At 43.5% G+C, this 21,263-nt stretch overlaps 1 protein-coding gene across 1 annotated transcript in view; it reads right to left on the bottom strand.

The window, feature by feature from the left end:
* SYNE2 (spectrin repeat containing nuclear envelope protein 2) overlaps positions 1-21,263 on the bottom strand; it is a 203,313-nt gene that overhangs the window by 169,042 nt on the left and 13,008 nt on the right. The window contains exons 2-3 of the mRNA XM_075753365.1: positions 10,689-10,804; positions 184-245 (exon numbers count right to left, since the gene is read on the bottom strand). Of these exons, the coding sequence (XP_075609480.1) occupies positions 184-245; positions 10,689-10,767 (141 nt within the window). The 5' untranslated portion in view covers positions 10,768-10,804. The remainder of the gene's footprint in view (positions 1-183; positions 246-10,688; positions 10,805-21,263) is intronic.

Genomic DNA, 21,263 nt, shown 5'->3' with positions numbered 1-21,263 from the left:
AAATGTCCTTGGATGATCACCAATACAATGCTGTTACATCTATTAAACAAATGCTTTCTAGGGGCTACTTTTTCCAGCCAGTGCCTAAAAATCTTATATTAATTTTGGTTATTTCTAAAATTTGTAATCTCCATACAGCAAAAAGGCAAAAGGCATGTCTTTCCTAAAGAATCCCCTTCTTACCTTTGCTAATATTGAATTTATCCAGCTAGTGAAGGTTTTCTTCTGTGTAAACTCTCGTTGCTCTGGAAAAAAGAAAAGGAAAAAATGGTTAGTGGAAAAAATTATCTGGTTTTATTTCTCTTTCTCAAAAAGATACATGGCATCCATCTCTAACCTAAGGTCTGTTCTTCCAGATATTAAGATAGAATTTAATATTAGTTTATCTCAACTCTTATGTCAGTGCTGACATTTTCTTGCTTGCAGAGATGATACTGCAAGGACCTTCACAACCATGGATGCAGCTAAGAGCAACCAATGAAGGTTTTCTCAAAAGCTCAGCAAATGCAAACAGCAGTGTGAACACACCATCCTACAGAGCAATATGTCTAAGGATAACTTCATCCATTCATAAATGTTCCTTGAAAGACTCAGAACAGTCATCAGTGCAAGATCCATCTTGAGATTCAGGAAAAGCCATGCATGGAGTTGGGTGGTGAGACCAAGATGGAGGCTGGGGTTAGGTGATAAATGCAAATCTGTAGGTGAAGCCACACAAGGGGATGTCTTGACTAACTGAAGGCTGGGGAGAGTTATTAGGCTGCCATCAGGGAATATACCCTCTAACAGCACCTTTTTCAGTGCTGGGCCCCTCCCTGCGGAATGCAGACCATTAATGTGGCCAAACAGGAGCACACGGGGTCTTAAAAAGGAGGGAGGAAGCAGGAAGGGCTTCAACTTGTGCTCCAGTAAAAAATGGTGAAATGGGATTCAAAGCGTGACGCAGTTACGCTGAGATCCAGCTCTTCATCCAGATCCTGCAGGCTGGTATGTGGGGATAAACTATCAGTGAAAGGAGACAGGAAATCGTTTAAGCCCATGTTTCAAAAATCAGAACATTTAAACCGCGTCTCACATCAGAGTAGAGATCAAGAGAAGGGAAAGCCTTTCTCCACAGCTTGTGGGTAGCAGAAATGAAGAATAGTCCCCCAAATGGTGAAGCTGATTGTAAGCACCAGAGGCAGACAGACCAGCTCCCCAGCCCCAGCCCTGGCCATGGCCAATGGATCAGATGACTCACCAGCCCATGCTCCCTCCCAAAAACCACCCCGTCCCCAAGACACACCATCACCAAAACCACACATCCCTGCTGGATGCCTGTATGCAGGTCTGAGATAACAGCAGGAGGTAATGGCCCCCAACATTACAGCCTTTCAGGCCTCACCGCTGCGCAGGTGCAGCTGCCAGCTGCCATCCCAGTGGCTTGTGGGAGCAGGCGTGAACACAAACTCCTTTTTCTCTCCCTTTCCACATTGGCTTTGACTGCAAGCATTTGGGTTGGCTTCCCAAAAAAACCAGGTCAAAATGAGTACACCCCCGCAAAGGGCCTGCCGGGAGCTGCGGAAGGCAGTTGTCCCCTCCCTCTTCCCCATTTGAATGAAAATCCAAAAGGCTGCACTGGTTTTTAACAGCCCAGACATTAAAAAGCATGTCAAATAGACTAATAACTGAGGGAGGACAAGATTATATGGTCAGAAGAGTTGATGTTTTCATCACCCAAATCACCATCTTTGGCCTGTGCCAGCTGCAGGGCTGTCCCAGCCCTTCCCTCTGGTGCTGAGGCGGACACCATGCACGGGTAAGGGCAGCTGCCCCAGGGTTCTGCCAGCAATGCTCCTGCCTCCCATTGCAGACAGTAGAGAAGCAAAGCCTGAGAGGTGGGAGAGGTGTGAAGCAGAGAGAAAGCACGAGGCCCTCTCCTGCTGCACCAAGTGGCAGGAGGGGCTGCTTCGAGCAGCCATAAGCTGACGATGGGGCTTTGGGCGCTGGGGTCATGGCGACACAGAGGCTCAGAGCTCCTGCATGCAGGGATGCAGATGGGATGGGACGCTGGCCCACCACCCTGCCAGGAAGAAAGGGGAGGATGGCGTGTGTCCTGCACCACGGCCCCAGTGCAGCTCCCTGAGGAGCGGTGGGTGGTAGGGCAGTGTGCGTGGCCCAGGCCTGGAGTGAGATGGTGGGCAAGGAGGCTGTGGGGGCACTTGCTGCCCACTTCCCAGCTGGAGTAAATCCTCCCACCCTGGGAGAGGTAGTGGGAGACTCTGAGCAGGCCATCGGCTTGCAAGAAGAAACAAATATGGGAGATGGGGTGGGAGTGAATGACCTCTTCTGCCTCTGAAAGCATGCTCTTCCACAAAAGATTAATGTGAAGGTAAGTTTGACATCATAAGGCAAGTGCAACACTACTCAGCAATACATATGTACGTATTTGTAGGCTGGGCAAGATGAAAGATACCAAAAATATCAAGCCCTTGGGGAGGAGGGGGAAAAATCCTGACTGTTCTGTCCATGAAAATGAAAATGGCACTCAGAGGAAAATGTCCCACAGTTTATTATGCTCTGGGAATTTGGCAAACACAAACCCGAGTCCTGGATGGCTTTTCATCATCCAAGACAGCCTGAAGGGCTTGCTGCACAGAGCTTCATCAGCTCCCGGAGCAGAGCAAGCCGCTTAAGGATAATGCAACCTCCTACTCCTAACCCCACCGTCCGACCCACAGACCTCCTTCTGCGTCACTGGGCTGGTGAACGGCAAGAAAAACTTTCACGCATTACATGCGTCGGAGGGCTGTTTTGCATCCTGTAGCTAACGTCTTTCAACAGTCCTCCTCTAATCTGTAATACTGTGATCCTGTCAGAGCATGAAACAGTCAATTTCTCCTGCTTGCTGGATTGTTTTATGCTTCTTTTTAAATATCACAGAGATTGTGATGAGCAATAAGATAAGGGCAGTCTTAAAGGCACGGACAAAAATGCAATCTCAAAATTCTGTTTGGTTTCAGAAACAGAAAATAAGTGCAAACATGCCACAGAGACCAATCAACATCGCAATGCTCACAAGGAGGACATAAATAGCACAGAGATACTGGCTTCATGTTAGCACAGGACCCAACCACACCCCTTGGTTGAATACCCGTGTGGGAACCATTCCAATTACCTAATGAGTGATTATTGAGTAGCTGCACTCAATTTTATCAGGCAGGCAAGGCTGGTATTGCTGGCACTTGAAAAGGGACGGAAAACAAACAGTAACTACTCTGCCTGACGCCAGTGACTCTTCCAGCTGTAGCTCTTGCCAAACACACACTACTGCTACTGATCTTGAGAACTTGCTTTTGGGTTTGGTTACAGAAAAATGGTTAGGAGAGGAGATTTGGTCTTGTTTTGGTTGAATCTGTCCACATCAATGTGCACAAGCATTATGCAATATGGACTAGATATTGCAAGCGTTGATTCATGTGGGCAGCTCTCGGGCAAATGCCTCCCCTGGCGAAAGTACAAGGTGGTTATTTCACTGCACACACTTAAACACACCTTACACCCTCCTCTAGCTACAGCCACTGCCAGTGCGGCTGTCGCTAGTGCGACCCACGGGGCTGTCTTCCAAGCAGCCAAAGCCTCAGCTGCAATGTGGCTTATTTTCCTACCCAAATAAATAATAATTTAAAAAAAAAAAATCTCACTGTGAATCAGTAACAGAACTCCATGCCTGCCAATATTTCCCCAGACTGTGGTGCAGCAGTCGCTCTGTTTCACGCAGGCCACACAACATACAGCTCAGTACAGCTGTGCTTCTGGCACTGCGGCAGGCAGCTGTATTGCAATTTTCAGGTCGAGTATTTTTTCTCTCCCAGCTCCCCCCCGACTCTACTGCTCAGAGGCGCTAATGATTTAATCAAGCTCTCAAATTCTTATCTCTACCACGTGGTTAATTAATACGGATTTTTATTTTTATGAGGATGAATGGATGCTTTGTTAGGCCTTTTTATAGGGCTCTAAGTGACCTTGGTTTTCTCTTGCCCTAGTTTTCAAAATGTCACTGACCCAGAATAAAAAACCTATCAGAAAAACCTGATCATTTCCTTTACGTTGAGACAAAACTCACCAATCCAAAACCAGAACAAACTAAGAACCTCCTAATCTGAAAACACCCAGTATCTATCACATTTCACCCTGTGTTTTAAAACCAATCTTCAGAACAACTCTTTAGAGAGGAATAACACACAGAAGCAGCGTGTCACGTAGGCTAGCCAAAAATCAATACACGTTGCTGGACAATGACTGTTTCATCCAGTAATGAGCTATCAACAAGTGCTACAAACCAGACTAATCATTAAGGGCTGGAGCACGGGAGCACAGCAGGGACCACAGTGGTGCTGAACTCTCCCAGGAGGAAGAGGAGGGCTGGAGCTCTGCCAGCCATGGTTTTACTCTCAGCCTTCCTTTAATGGCGATACAGAAAAGCCAGACTTAAAATTAATCTCCTCTCCTCTGTTACCTCCCTTCCCAAGGTCGGAGACGGCAGCTCACAGGAAAGCACCGTCTCCTCCCTCAGCAGGGAGTTGGGGGAAGCAAACCCTGGCAGAACAGATGTAGCCTGCCTGTCCACGCTCATCAAACAACGTCACCAAACAGCAAAAAGGTTTTCTTCTATCGCAAGGACTGGTGCATCGCTGCCAGCAAACCATTTACAACTGTGTGGCTTTTTCTTTTTTTTAAACAATTATTTGAAATTAATGACTGCAAGCTTGTCTGTCATCTTCCCATCTCTGTTTCACCAGAAGGAATTGTCTCATGTATGATATTTTTATAGCTTCCTTTCACCATTCAGGTCAGCTGAGGCTACATCTACATTAGCAAGCAGTGCAGCTCAACAGGAACAGATCAGCAGATCAAAAGAGCTGGTGTTCAGGACACAGAATATCCACCACGTGCGTAGGGATGAAATGTTGTGTTGGGATACTTCTGGCCTGAATGCCCACAGCCAGCCACGGTACCTTTGTGAAGCATTTATTTCAGTTTCATCCAAAATAACCATTTCCACACTCCCTGAAAGCTCAGCAAAATGAGCCAAAGCATGGTCAGCAGGGACAACTGGGAGAGCTCCTTCGAGACAGCACCACGATATGAACTAAACCACCAAGCAGGTACATGCTGTAAATGAGAGAATGTAGCAGAAGAAGTGCCAAGTACTTGCCAACCCAGGGAGAGAGCGAGCAATTTACCCGTGAGCCCTTTATACAGTCCCTTCCTTTCCACCCAGTAACAGAGTTTCATTTTCTGTAGACAGGAAAGCAGTGAAAAGAGTTATTTCCAGCATTTATGTTCAGCAACATGGTGCTAATCAATTAAAAACAAACATAGCATTTTTTGTTAAGATTAAGAGTGGCTTATCCAAAGCCCAGTGATGGTGATGAAAATATTTCTACAGGAATGGGTCTTTTCAAATTCAAGTATCAAATAAATATTAACTAATTAACTACTAGCATGTCTGTGCGGCAAGCGGGAACTTTCCTTTCTACACTATTCCTTTCAACCTCCTATTCCTTTGGAAAGCAAATTATCCAATTTACCAAAAGTGGTGCTAACTCAGGAAGCCTGTTCACACTGAGCTTTGCTCTCCCAGCTCTCTGAAACACTTTTGCTCTTCTCATTGCCAAGATCCCGGAGCAGCTCTGCTCTGAAACACCACTGGCTTTACTGCCACAGCAGCCCATGAAGGGAGGCACTGCAATACTTGGGGGCATAGAGAGAGGTTGCAGGTTAAATTCTTAAAGGTACTAAGTCCCATCATTTAGATCGCAGCATACTTTTAAAGATAAGGGCTTAAGTGGCTTTCCTAACATTTTAAAGAAAAACATAAATGGCCTTCAGTGCCCTATATAGGGCCATCCACTCCTTAGGCATTTTAATGCCAGTTTTTAACCAGTTATGCACCCGATAATGCCTTTAGAAATGGAAATTTATCTAGCAAGGAACATATTTATACAACTATACAATCTATTTCATTAGGCATGCAAAACAGACAAAAATACTCATGACCGATTTTTTTTTAGGCAGTCTCATGTGTCGGTTGCCTCTCCAGTGCCATCAGCCCCATCACATGCCACAAAGCCACACAGTTAGGGGAACTGCAGACCAGCTCCTCACCCAGGCAGCAAAACCGGCATAAATTTCAGTGCAGCTCCTATGGGAGCTTTTCAATTTGTAAAAGTCACCCATGAAAAAATCATAATAAACATGTAATGGACCTTTTTGATCATTCTGGTTAAAGAAAAGAAAGTGTAACCGTAATAACATACTGACCCCAACAGATGAGGCATAAAGGTAGAACAAAAAACAATGCTGGGTAAGAATTAGTAGTCTACCTGACCCCTGGATGAATTAAGTGGGTCTTGGAGAGATATCCCCCTTTACTCAGAGATGAGTGCAAGCTGCTGCAAGCTGCACAACAAAATCTATCCATACATGTGACCGTATTTTCAATTTCACTTGAAGAGAAATCATTCATAAAGTATTAGACATAACTGCATGAAAATAGTGTAATTCATTCAGTTTTAGCAGCCACATTCTTATATGATCATCCTTTGGGTTACAGTAATAAACAGTAACATACACATTAATAAGCAGAGACAAAAATTAAGACCCGTGCAGTTAATTAAACAGTGAAAGAGTAAGTACATGCCCCAAACTCCGAGAGCTAAAACACACTCTCTTGTGTCTGAATTAGCCTAGCAAGCATGGAAAGAAAAGGGAAATCAGAGTTCTGCATAGGCTTGGTGGGAAATGCCACACATAGAGTGTGTTTGCTGTCCTAGGGAAGAAAGGGGAAGGACTTGTGCATGGGAGGGAAAGGGGAGGTTGGATCCACCCACAGGTAAACAGATTTACACCCCGAAAGCAAAAAATATTCCTGCTCCAGAGCACCACAAACCCTGCTCAGTTTCTGCTGTAGCCACCCATCCACAAGTGGCTGCACATTCCCCTCGCTGCAATCCTGTGCTCAGGCTCATCAGCAAAGTGTAGTCCTGTCTCCAACAGTTCCCAAAACATTGCCACGAGGCCCTTCTCTTATCAAAGGAGGGGACGTGCCTCCTCATTTCAGGGAGCTGAAAACAATTTTGGACCCTGACTGTGCCTCTTCCATTTACAGAAGGGCGAGCACCAGGGTGGCCCCCTCCATGGGGGGATGCAGTGCTGGGAGGCAAGCTGTGGGGTGAGGAGACAGAGGACAGGGCTCCTGCGTTGTTCCTCCCATGCTCATTGCCAGCCCAGCCCCGAGCTCCTGCCTGCTCCCTCCATAGCTGCAGCAAAACTGACTTCAGGTTTCAAAGATAGTCCATGCTGAAATGGAGCATCTCCCTGGCAAGCATCTTCTGTTCACCACAATGTTTGCGGCCTGCCTGGCAGGAGAAACCCTTCCCTTAAATATTTCCTCATAGGATATATCCATAATAGGTCCAGCTCCAGGCTTTTCACCTGCACTTTTAGGTGGCTCTACAAGGACACAAAAGAGCTTTGCAGTTGCTGTAAGGTTTCGTATGCTGCATGAGAAAACTGCGAGAAAGAGAGGTGCTGGAGGATAGGGCACAGAAAATGTTGATCTTATTGTGATCTAATTTTATTATAACATCTGGGACAGAGGGAAAGAAAAAATAACAGGAAAAAAAAAGGATCCCAAGTCCCGACGTCATGCAATTTCACAGCAATTACAATTTTTTTGGCAAGGAGGAAGGAGGATGACTATTACGCTCTTGGTTGTGGAAATCAGCTTGAAAACTGGAAAAGGTTAAAGAACAATATATAAATCTGAGAAGATACATATTTAAGGGTTTATATTCTTGCAGCTTTTTACTTCAGCCTCATGGTTTTGTGGCTAGCTTCATCATTTGAAAATGTCTGGAGATGGGAACATTAGAAACCATATTGCTTCATTTCTTTAACTATTTTCTTCATGTTTTTCAAACTTCATTAAATCTCCTTAAAATATTTAGCTGAAAAGAAAGACTCCCTGAGAACAAAGTTACATTTTAACCAATTTTCCAGTGACTTTCTTGACTGCCTCTTCTAGGCCAGACACTATGAAGCAAAGTAAATGTTCATTCTTCAACACTCTTCTACCTAAAACCCCACTAACAGAAATTCCACTAAAGCAGGTTTTTACAATATTAAGCCACTGGCATTAATTTAATAGGATTTGTACAATAATTAGAGCTACTAAATAGTAACCTCTCTACTAATTATTTTAAGGAGGTTCTTCTTCCCCTCTTTCTTCCCAAAAGAAGATTGCTGTCCTCCTCACAGAAGATTGTGACTTAAATCACAGTCAAACATACCTAAAATGTTTGGGTTTATACATGGTCAGGAAGAAAAAAACAGCTACCCATTTTGTTACATTTCTTAGGCATATAACTTCACAACGTTACATGATCAAACCAATTGGCTCAAGAAGTTGATCTTGCCCTAATAAACCAGACTAGACAAGGGCTTTATCACCACCAGATGCCTTTCAGGAAAAACACAAGATTGGATCACAAAGAATTTAAATGTAGAATAAAATATGAGCAATCCAGACCAGATCTGACTCCTACTTTTTCTTCTGTGCCAACTATTTATGCATTATCTCCTGTTACGCCGTGTGTTATACAATGCTGGACATACTCTTTGAAGCTATACCTTAACAATTTGAAAAGCAGATCATAAGCAGTTTTACATCCGTCTTTGCTCACCCAAAATGTAAGATGCTTTTCTAATAGTTATAAGCAGCCATTCCTTGAATCTGAGACTTCTCTAAAACTTCGTCAGGTGAACCAGAAGATTTCAAGTAATCAATGTCTCTGGCTGCTTTGCAAATCTCATCCCAAGATTCCTACTATTGAAAAAAACCTTTTCCTTGAGTGATCCTATTATTCTTATTTCACCTTTGCTACCACAGATCTGCAGGTAGAGTTACTAATGGTTTCTATATGTCATGTCAGGAAAAGTGTCTTCAGTGCTTCATCACAGCTGTGTCGCCATTTGCTTGTTTGACCCAGAGCAGATGCTCCAGCTTCACAGCTCCATACATAGGACGCGTTTGTACCATTTGTTGCACCTTTAATCATTACCAAAATTGCCAATGTCACTTTTAAGGGATGCCTCTGGATGTTTTACAACAGTCAGGCGCATACAGCTTGGCCCCAGGTTTGCAGTGTGTTCATTTCAGCATAATCTAGGAGCTCAAATTATTACAGCAAAGAAATATAATCATTTTAATAAGCAGTGCTCTTCCACTGAGATATTGACCAAAAAACCCAACTGTTATTCAACACATAAACACACTTCTCAGAAAACAGCATGAGTATTATTTCAAAATAAACTCCTATTCTAAAATCGCATGTAACTTTATTTCAGTACCCTCTGCCTCAAAGCTAGCTAGTGTTTTCCAAACCCATTTCATGACAACGGCCACCTCACTCTTTCTTCCGAAGGCTGTTTGACTGGCACAACAAATGTGTGTCTGACAAGCTGTGCTTGGTGCAATAGTCAGACTAGGTCCTGTCTGCTAGGAGTTTTGCCTTCCTTTCCTGAAAATGTAATACTGAAGCAAAAGGGAAGAAAATTCACCATTAAAGAGGTTTGGCTTTAGGCCACTGTTAACACTCACTCATCAAAACACATGGCTTCAATGACAACATTAGTGCAAATATGGATTGTAAAAGTGACTTGGCAGAATATTCTTTTGCACCATCTGTTTTAAACATATTTTCTCTCAACAGAGCACCATAGTAATTTCTTTGCAAGTGAGCTAAAAGGAAATCGCTCTGTGGAAACACGACTTAGTCCATCCGTCCTAGAATAACCAGGCTCTAAACACATCAGAAACGGGCTTTCCAGCAGTGCTAGTCCTGCTGCCTGGAATGTTTTCATGACGTGTTTAGAGGAAAATCAGCCTTCACAGGAAATTCTTATAGAAGAAAATTCAACACGTGATTAAGAAAAACCCAGAAAGCCTATCTGAGAGGCCAGCTCCGATGCACTAATTATCACTTAACTGTCCAGGTAGCTGCCATTAAAATGGAACAATTAAAAATCAGCCAGTGAGTGCTTCCTTAACAAGTTATAACTCATTGCAAGTAAGGATGAAAGACTCTGACCTGTAAGAAATTTGTTTAGAAGCCACAAAAATTTTCTAGCTGTTTTGGCCACAAGCTATCTTTCTACACGTGCAGGGGATATAGCAGTAAGAACAGAAAAACAAAACAAAATAACATAAAGTAATGCTGTAGTTAATAGCCTCATTAAGACAGCTTTATGCAACCACCTAATTGTCAGCAAATTGAAAACAAGGAAACTAATGAAATGGCATAACTGTTTTCATGCAGGCGGTTCCCTTGAAAACAGTTTACAGTAACATGTATTCTGAGTAACACAGCGTAAGAACCAGTGAGCACATCTGTACCAAAAAAGGCAACAGCTCTGAAAATACCACGAGAAAGCACTACGAGAGCTGTTATCTTTCGTTGTACTGCTGAAGCGTCTCTCATGAAACAGAGAAACATCTGCAAAGAAGCACAGGCATGAACTAACGACACTGACCATAATGCTAGTTTTAACAGGCTTCTCAGAATACCCTTCAACTTGTGCACAGTCACAGATTTTTGCCAAAAATTTACATTATAAAGGTGCAGAAACCTACAGTAACTTACCTTGCAGCGATAGATAGAGATCATCTATTTCGGAGGAAGCCTGCTCCTCTGTTGAGGGAGATGACTGCGTTGATGCCATATTAAATCCTATGGAGATTCTTTAATCAATTTCCAAACTGAAATTATAAAAAAAAGAAGAAGAAAATCAGCATGGTTTTACATTAAAACTGATGATATCAAAGACACCTAAATGCGTGCAGAGACGTGTTTTGGTTTGGGTTTTCTTCCCATGATAAGCTGTTTCCTTAGCTCATGAGAATAAAGCAAAGTTCCTACTGCGTGAATCCAAGTTTTGGTCCCTTGTCTCTTTTCTAACGTGGCCGGCAGCACTCTGCAACACAAACCACAGATCTCAGTCTGCTGTGCCATGAAAACAAAAGGATTAGGAAAATTCAAAGACAGTTGCTTTCTTTGAGAAAGCCAGGTTGACAAAGGCTCACAGTGCCTTCTGTAGATTTGTTGCTGCCAAAACTCAAAGGTTTTCTTTAAATCTTCGTGCTTTTCAGATACCCCTTCCCATCCAGGTAATTGTTACGGAATGGAAACAATTTAGGCAGAATCTGCCAAGACTAAGATGAAATGAAAAAGCAGTGGTTATCATACGAGAATAACCACAACTGCTGTCTCTGTCTGGTACCTTTGTTACACCTCATCCCCCATGAAGGACTTTCTTTTTCCAACTTCTCCATTTTCCTCTCCCTGGATACCTCCTCTAGCTCTAATGCAACTTCAGTGAATGACATGCTGTATCTTTCTTAAAAGTCTAACGTTGTTTCTGGTACTGCAGTAGCTATATTGTTCAATTTGCCACTGTAGAAAAAAATTGGATACTTAGATACAGGCTCATTTTTATCAAGAACTTAGAAGTTAAACAAATTCAAAAAGAAATAAAGCTGAAAATTAAATAAGGGCTCACCTTAAGCAAGCTTTGTTGCCTAAATAACTGTAACCTTTTCATCAGAAGTACTAGGATTTACACACCACATATTAATAACTCATCTACCAAGTATATGTCAAAATAAAGGGCGTGAATAGATGAGTAAGGAAATACAACATTAAAGAACACCAGAGAAATTTTTACATTCAGTCCCTTGTGCATATGAATCATGAGGCAGCCTATGTTTACTCCACTATATACTGTTTTTGCTCACTCACTGCACAGAAAGGACAACATGCGTTTAATGAGGAGCTATTCAGTCTTTGGTTTTCCTCACCCTGAACAATGCATGTCCTTGTGCTTTATCCAAGAGCTGCTCTGATGACAGGATTATTAAGTCCTCACAAGATTTTCTATGGCACTCATCACCCCAGCATCTGAATGCTTCAAAAACATCAATCAATTCCATGTGAGATCAGGGGTTATTGACCACATTTAGAATCACAGACCGGTTTGGGTTGGAAGGGACATTTAAAGATCGTCTAGTCCAACTCCCCTGCCGTTGGACATTGTTTTCCCGACAACGAGCAAAGGCACAGAGAGAATACGCAAGGGAAAAAAGTTGCTAATCTGACTCCGGTTTTCCAGAGAAATAGATGTTAGTTCATATGGCCAAAGCACTGATTCCAACCACTGCAGTGAGCACGCAGCGTTTCTGCAAGTCACCAACAAGTTACGACTAAAACTCAAGGCACCAGATTCAAGAAAGGGGAGTCCCAGCTGGGGCAGGTAAAGATGACGCCTATCTAGATAATCAGAGAAAAGGGAAAAATATTTTACGAAAGTTTGGTTTGCTTAGCCTAGCAAAAAGAGGAGGAAAAGGAGTATTTGATCATTGGCAGGCACAAGAACAAGATGATATAAATAAACCCTGCCTTGAGGTTAGGATGGAAATCAGAAGATTTCTAAATACTGGGTTCTAACAAAGCCTCCCAATACAGGCAGCTGGCACAAAGGCTTTATGTGATTTTAAGATTGGAATTGGTCAGAAATATACAACATAAAGCTGTTGCCTTTATTAAAGGACACTCGGACTTCCAACCCTGGAGAGCTCTCAGAGATCCTCTGTTGCTGAGCTAGAAGCATGAGTCTCAAGTCAGGCAACCAAAAAATAACCGCATTGTTAGCTGCCACTGATAAACCCTGGGGTTTAAGAGCCAGGGCTAGCATCTTGCAGGAACCGAGCGAGGGCAGAGGCTGAGCAAGAATCCAGTTCTCCCAGCAGCACTGCCTACGCCCAAGGCGATGCAATCTTTCCTGGAAAACTCCTTCCTTTTTCTCTCAAGATCAAGCAATACAAAACCAAAGTCTAAAAATGCAAAATGTCAGGTGGCCTTAATATCTTTTGGGTATCACTGTATGTCTTGAATTTGATTTTGTGATTGCCACCTTGAAGGCTACTAAGTTAGCAATGAGATCCAAATGGCGAGTATGTAAGCAAAATCCAAACCACATCATCCGATCTGTTGCTTTTTGCACTCAGGACAGAGGGAGAGTTAGCTGCATTCCCTCCACCTTGAATTTTCCAGGGGCCAACTGCCTTCAGAGATATTGAAGAAACAGTAAATACAGGCAATGGCAAATTAACAGGAGAAATCACTGAGCCTGCCTGAATTTGGATCTAAGGTTATAACTCAAACTGGGTGTCCATGTAAAGGAAGAGGGATGGGACTAGAAGTACACACGTAGACACCCACCATTGCCGCATCAGCATAACCTACAGGCAAGGCATCCCCAAAACTATGTACGTATGCATGTTCCTGTGGTTCTGGGGCATGCACTCAATATCAGTGGCAATGCATGCTCTTTTCTCTTTAACAAGTTTATTCTTTTTTTTTCATTTTATTTTAAACTAAACACTATTAAAGGATTTTCTTTTAAAGGCACAAATGCAGCACAAAATCCCCAAACAGTGAAAACATCTGTTCAACTTTAATGCATCCAGATTTGAGATGGTGACATTGATGGAGCGAAGTCATGTTCACCTAACCTGGAAGACGCTAAAGTCACTGGGAGCATAGTCCAGAGAAATGGAACTGGATTTGGCATTAAAATTCCTCTGTAATAACAGGAAAACATGCAAGAGCCATGAACAGCATTAGCGGAAGCTTCATAAACAAAACAAAATGCATTTTAAACCTTTCTGTGACTGTTCCTCCTCTGTCTCCCTTCCTTGCCAGCTACAGCAACCACACAGTACGTGGTGTCTCCCTTTATGTGCTTGTACTGCACTTCAGGTGATGGGACCCCAACCTCCATTCAGACCTCTAAGCATGAAACTAGCTGAAGTCAATAAAACTTTCAGGATTTTAAAGCGGAAAGTATGTTAAGCTTTAAAGCATTAATTAACTTTGTTATGTGATTAATTAATTAACTTGAATTATGGCACATCATCATAAAACACGTACAAATGAAAGAAAACATATGCTCCTGTTTTCTTTTAAGGTCAAATTAAGGTCTCCTTCCCAAAAGGGTGAGATTTTTTTAAAATTTTTTTTTTAAAAAACCACAGAAATCCACTCAACAAATCCACAGCACAGGTTATAAAAACGTGCAGCTAATACAAGGTAAGTGAATGCTAAAGCTTTCATGTTCCTCTGTTCACCATCCAACACAGCACATACATTTTGCCCTGCCCTACCCCAACAAAAGACTCCACAGCTGCTTTGGAAGGGAGACACACACACACGGTCTTGGAGGACATACCTGCAAGGATTAGTATTCTTTAAAAGATTGTCTGAGAAGGGATTATACAGGGACAACATGCTAGTCTCTTTGCCCTCCCCCTCCCCCGCCCTGAATTTTATTCAAATAAAGCATATTAAGTGTAATTATAGCATATCAACCTCTGAAGAGTCTAAAACCGTCAAGGTATCAGTACGATTGCTTAGCAATGCTTTATACAGGTGTTAGGAACGATCAACTTTTCTAATTCATATTTAAGTTGATTATTTTGTATCATAACAACGAACCTGCAGTGCTAAACCGAATCCTTAATTTCCATGAAATGCTGGACAACTATGAAATATATACCCATAGTGTTGAAAATCTATCCAATGCTTTCAAACAACACCATGCCTTTCCACTGGGGATAAAACCGAAGGGGGAGAAAATGACCTTGTCTTTCCCTCTTTCTGGAGAGTCTGGCATTAATACAGGAAAGCATTTAACTGCTTACACCTTGGGATACCCTGTGAAATAACCTGTGAAGTATCACAGAGCCAAAGAGGGAGTTCCAGGTATGCTGGGACTTTGTTTCCAATGGATTTGTTTCCTGCTGATTAACTGTGCGCTTGCAGCCCAGAAAGCCAACCGTGTCCTGGGCTGCATCTAAAGGAGTGTGACCAGCAGGTCGAGGGAGGTGATCCTGCCCCTCTGCTCTCGTGAGACCCCACCGGGAGTACTGCGTCCAGCTCTGGAGGCCTCAGGACAAGAAGGACATGGAGCTGTTGGAGCGAGTCCAGAGGAGGCCACGAAGATGATGAGGGCTGGAGCACCTCTCCTATGAAGACAGGCTGAGAGAGTTGGGGTTGTTCAGCCTGGAGAAAAGGAGGCTCCGGGGAGACCTTAGAGCACCTTCCAGTACCTGAAGGGGCCTCAGGAAAGCTGGAGAGGGACAGTTTACCAGGGAGTGTAGTGACAGGACAAGGGGTAATGGGTTTAAGCTAAAAGAGAGCAGATTTAGATTAGATATTAGAAATTCTTTACTGGAAGGGTGGTGAGGCACTGGAACAGGTTGCCCAGAGAGGCTGTGGATGCCCCATCCCTGGAAGTGTTCAAGGCCAGGTTGGATGGGGCTTTGGGCAACCTGGTCTAGTGGAAGGTGTCCCTGCCCATGGCAGGGGGGTTGGAACTGGATGATCTTTGAGGCCCCTTCCAACCCAAACCATTCTATAATTCTATGATATGATTCTATGTACTTAGGTGAATTGGACCAGAGCTGCTGTGTGAGCTCATCTTCTCTCCAGCGGAGAAGTCACACAAGAAAGATGCATTACAAATATCCTCAAGAGAAAAGCTTTCCACTGGTGTTCTCCAAAGCAGTAAATTCTTGACCACCTGGGCTCAATCTGCAGCTCAAATGGTTCAACAAAAGCTTTTCCTGTGACAAGGGCACTACTCATAAGACTCAAATCCAGGTTTTCCTCTAGTGGTTATCGGTAGAGTACTTTGTCCCTTCTCTCTCTGGCTGTTCTCGCAGTGGGCACCTGAAAATATAGGTGGAAATTAGATCAGCCCAGTCATATCACATGATTTCAATTTAAATTCCTTGGAATCTCTCTTCCCAAATTCAGCTGAAATTAGCCAGCAGGTTAAAAAAACGTACTGGGTACTAACACACAGAGATAGGCACAATGACAGAGAGAAACCTAAGAGCTGGTAGCGGACTAGAAATCTGAAGGAACTACTGTGAAAATAGTAATTCCAGAGATTTTATCATGAGAATAGACAACACTGATTTAAATACCATGTCTCCAGTGAGGCTCAAGTCCCAGTGAGACCTAAAAGATGCTGCTCTTAAGCAGGGTCTTTATAAGGACATTGTTCTCTCAGAAGAAAGGGGAACAAAAAGTTTCAGATAGATTTGGAGGATTCATTAGTAGAGATTTTGCAGCCTTAACACAGTTGGGATGAAGGTGGTTTGCAAACCTTTTCTTTCGGCTGCTCCAAGTACAAAAAACTTGCAGTTATACAGTATGCTCCTCTACAGTGAAACTCTGCCATTTTCAAAACAACATATGTAACTACAGGTAAAATATAAAACGCATATTTCATTCATTATTTAAGGTTACTTCTACAAAACATCTGTGCACACTAATTAGGAAGCAAGACAATTTCCATACTGTCCCAGGTAAGGCCATTTGCAGTCTTCTGAGCTTACAGCTAAGTCCTGCACGCCCCTACAGCGTGCCGCAGCCTGCTGCACAGAGGTACCCCCAGACCCCTTCCCATGAGCCAATCTTAAAAATCATATGGCATAAAATTAGCTCGGGTGTGCGCTCCTTAAAGCTGAAAGCAGCAGATACCTTGCAAACAAGCCCAGCTAGAGGTAGCTGATTATTATAACCCACTGTTAGTAAATCCCTGCTTCGTTGGCTTTGCCTCTGTAGACGCATGCCCCCTATTTTCCCAATTCTCTTGGCTACATGCTTTCCACTGGTGTTGCAACAGGAATTACAGACATCTTTGCACGGCATCTCCAACTGCTTGTTTTCACTTTTCCTCCTTTGAAGTGCCACTTACTATTTATGACCCAATCAGGGACTCAAAAGACTTTCCCTCCATAGAGGCCTCTACATGTAAACTGAAGTCTGTTCCTAGCAACAGATTATTACTCATGTATTCAGTCGAGCCAACGTCATGAACAGAAACGGCAGATTTTTATCTTTGGTGAACTAGTCCAAAGGACGCAGAGCTCCACAATGCAGACTGACTGAAGACCCTTTTCCATTTTGGTTATTAACAAAGATCTCGGTTTATTTTACATTCAGAGAGAAGCAGTAACATTCAGAAGTGCGAGTCTTGAGCCCTGCAAAGTGCTGCTGAGCCACGTTCTTCTGGTTAACTATTTTTCTGTAAGTCTGTCACAGCCTCCCTAAAGGCAAATTGCTGGGATCCAAATCATGATACTATGACCTCAAGAACCATCACAGAAAATCCCTTACATCAAGTTAGTTTGAGTTTTTGGTTTTTTACATTTTCTTTTCCCCTCACTTCCAACGTGCTCACACGTCTTAAGTCAGAGAAGTTCACACAGCACTTAAGCTTGATGGTCATGCTTTCTCCTCAACACTTCATTTACAACAGTTTCACCATTTTTCCACCCAGTGACAGGGGTGGGGAGGAAGATCTGTTTAAAGCATGCATTTTCCAAGATCTTTACACTCTTTTCTTAAGGTCCTACTCCAGACTGCAGCACATCCCTCCCACATATAAAATGCTTGCCAACATTGCTCTTGTGGGTGATCTCAGATTGTATACAGGTCCACAGCTGGAATGGGATCACACACAGCAAACATACTGACCCCTTTCACTTCAAAGCCAGACCCTTAAGGAGTGAAAATCAGGACAGCACCACTGACAGATCTACCTTGACTTCCCCGACTTGAGGAGCCGATGATTTCTCCCTGTCTGGCAGAAAAAAATATTTGTCATCATCCAGTAAGCAATAATGGCACATTCTCTGCGCTTTCATGGAGGAAGAAAAGAGCTTCCATTAGGTTTCCCTCGCTTTGAAGGTGATAGGGAAAAGAGGCTATAGCTTTCTGATCCTACATAATACCCTACCAGGGCATCAGCCAGTCCTTTAAGAAGTGGTATTAGAGCATGTGGCATTAGAGAGACTCTGCACTGCCTGGGATAATGCTGAAACAAGTCTGGCCTTGGGTCTGCCTAAGCTATCGGTAGCAGGAGATGAAGGAATGAAAAGGGAAAAGCTTGGAAAAGGCTGAACGACTCTGCTCAGAAAGAACCAAGCCCAGAGAGCATTAGATCTGCAAGAGACATAGAGATGGACACAAAGCTATACCCCACTGCCAGAGGAGTAGTCTTGCCTCGTGTGAACTGACACACTGAAACTATATGTAGAAGTAAGGATTCTCCATAGAATAAGAGCTGCAAGACCAAGACATCTCTTATTAGTTTATTTATGACAACCAGCAGCAGTACATTTTTGTTATCCAGGGACTTCCCAGTGATCTATTTATAATTTTTGAAAACATGCCAGGACAAGCATATGAGTATACAAAAGCCACACCACTTTTTAAGGCCAGCAAATGCTGCTGGTTTGTCTTTGATTTACACGTCAGTAATACTTCCTGTTACAGAAGCACAATGGATCTTCTCATTGCATTCATCAATTTAAAAATGTGGTTAGGAAAGTGTCTTTCTTGACCTTTTCTATTTTTTGGGGGGTGGTAATATATCAGTCATCCTGGTACAATTACACAGCTTGAAAACTGTGCTAACTCCATGCTGTTGTTAACACACACACAAATGCTTTTATTAACAGAGCTACGCCTTGTTCGCACATGCACAAAAGCTGACCCGGGGAGGTACACGATGCATTTGTTTGCCCTCAGATTAAGAGCCTATCTCACATTTATCTACTCCCAACTGGAAATGCAGCGCCGAAGCATACTTACTGAAGCTGGAGAAAACATTCAGTTTTCAACTGGTTTCCAAGTTTTCCCACATCCTTAATAAAAACAAGAACTGCTCGGAACTCAAAATCACAGTTATTACTGTGAAAAGGGAGAGCGATGAAAGCCTGGAGGCTCACAAGGCTGGTGCTATGGTCCTCAATCACCCCAGGGTACGCTGCTATGCAGGAAGCCAAAAATACGATGGTGACTTCATAGGTCCATCGAAGTCAAGGGTTTGGACGACAATTCCGTCTGCCAAACACACAGCCCATGACCACATCCCAGCCCAAATCTGCCTGTGCGATGCCCAGAAGCGTCCAATTATGTGCAAAAAGCCATATCGTTTATACAATGTGTTGCCGTTGCTGCTGCGAGGACAGAATGGAAAAGCTTTTCCAAGGCAGGGGTTGTTCGCACGCATCCCTGCCATCCAGAGCGCCGGCTGTGCCGCAGACCCAAGGCCGCTTCCCGCAGATAAGGGCGCTGTGGGGAAGGGTTATCATAAAAACAACACGAGAAACACAAGCTGGCTGAAGATCTGTGCTGTACCTGGGAAGCACATCCAGTGTGTGGACCTCTTCCTACCCACTCGGTTAACTAGGAAAGCATGCAACAACATGACAATAGCCATCGTTTCATTCCCATAAGTCCTTCTCCATTTTCACATGAAAGCCACCCCTTGCCTCAGCTAGTCGGGCTCAGGCGACACCAGTAGCCAGGCACAGCTTTGAGTAGCCACACTCCGCCTGGCCTCCTTTCAGCAAGGGGAAAAGGTGCAGTGTAGCTGTAGCAGTCGTGGCACTGCGGCCGCAGGCAGAGCTCTGACCTTTAGGCGTGCAGGTCCCATCAGGAAAGCGAAGGGCTGTGCGCAGCCCATCGTAGCCCTTCCTTGCCGCTTCCTGGCCCAGGCTCGGGAAGGGAAGGGGGAGGGAATCGCCTGCAATCAGAGTCAGCTTAACCCTCACGCCCGCTCAGAGCAAACTGGACAACACTGCCTGCTTTAACCAAGCAAGAAGTATTGCAAGAAGTTCTTTTCTTTTTTTTTTTTTTTTTTTATTTACAAATGTTTCTTTCTTTGCCCTGGATTGCAACTGAAGATCTCTGGTTAGTCTTTTAATAGAGACAGCCAGCTCCCCATTAACGCTGGAGCCACTTGACATCATGTAAAAGGTATTTAAAATAGCAGTGTATAATAACTACACCCGCTCCGTATTAATGACATGATATTAATGAGAATCAGGCTCCTAGCAATATTCTGCCTTTGAAGGAATACAAATGTTTCCTTTCCACTGCCTTCCTAATTCCCTTTTTCCCCAAATAAAGGAAACAGTCAGCTGGTTAACAAACAGATCACTCTGTTGAGTGAAGCTCGCCTAAGCAATAAAAGGCCTGGACTTTCTCAATTAAATCATAAGGCTGTTCTTGTTCAGAAAGATCTTCCTGAAGAGCAGTAATCTGCTCTTTCAGGAAATTAAGAAAAGGGAAAGGTAGGGACAGCGGCAATTTAAACACAGGAGTTTTCACTAAAGCGGGGACTTGTTCTTGCTGGGCAAAATCACTGGAAGTGGCAGTGCAATGTTTGCACAACAGACCTAAGCAGACAGAGCCATTGATGGTGTCAGGAAAGGGGAGGAAAATGAAATGCAATGTGTATTTGGGAGCCAAAAGAGAAAGGGCACGTCTCATGCTAAACCTATCTGCTTTGGCAGTATTCCTGTAAAGATCATGAACTTGTTTTGATCACTAAATATAGCAGAGAAAAGGAATCTGCTGCAAGTAGCTCTCCCCGGCAGCGTTTGCTGTTTTACGCAGGCAGAAGGAAGACACAAAAGAGAGATTTGTCAAGCAAACGGCAAGCGAAGCTTGCCAAAATTTGAAGGGCAAATTACAATTTAAATGATGGGTCCTAGCCTGGCAGCTGTGAATTCATCAGGTTCTCTCTCAAGCATGTCCAACCGAGGCTACAGCAACGCAATGCAAACTGCCACTCTTCACCAGCACACCTCCGCTCCAACCTGGAGGGGCTGCCCCTCCAAAGAGCAAGTTTTTTACGTCCATACAATTCTTTCAGCTCAAAATTACCCCAAAATGCTAGTCAGGGTCTTGTTGGGGTTTTTTTTTTTCCAACTTCTGTCCCACGCACTTCAAGGTTTGCGGGCAAAGCAGCCTTTCCACGAGTGCAGCCTGCACGTTCGCATGTCTGTGCTGGGTTTGCACACGTGAAAAGGGCCTTTCCATGGTGGGGTCTCCCACGCTGACTATGCAGGACCCTTCGCTGCAGCAGAAATCCAGTCCTTCGCTTGGGCAGCTCAGCAGATCCTCCGCACTGCTCCGCAAAGTAAAGCACTTTTGTTTACTGCTTCAGACAAATAAAATGTCTTTCTCTTTGCTTTCAAAGAATTAGTTGCTTTAGAAAAAAAAACAAAAAAAAAAAACACAAAACCACAGACAAACCTAAATCTCTGATTTATAGCATGGTTTCAAGCCTGTAGA

Source organism: Balearica regulorum, chromosome 5 (assembly GCF_011004875.1).
Source record: "Balearica regulorum gibbericeps isolate bBalReg1 chromosome 5, bBalReg1.pri, whole genome shotgun sequence".
Classification (NCBI taxonomy): Eukaryota; Metazoa; Chordata; class Aves; order Gruiformes; family Gruidae; genus Balearica; species Balearica regulorum.
The sequence above is the reverse complement of the archived record's forward strand: the minus strand, read 5'-3'. Positions and strand labels throughout refer to the sequence as shown.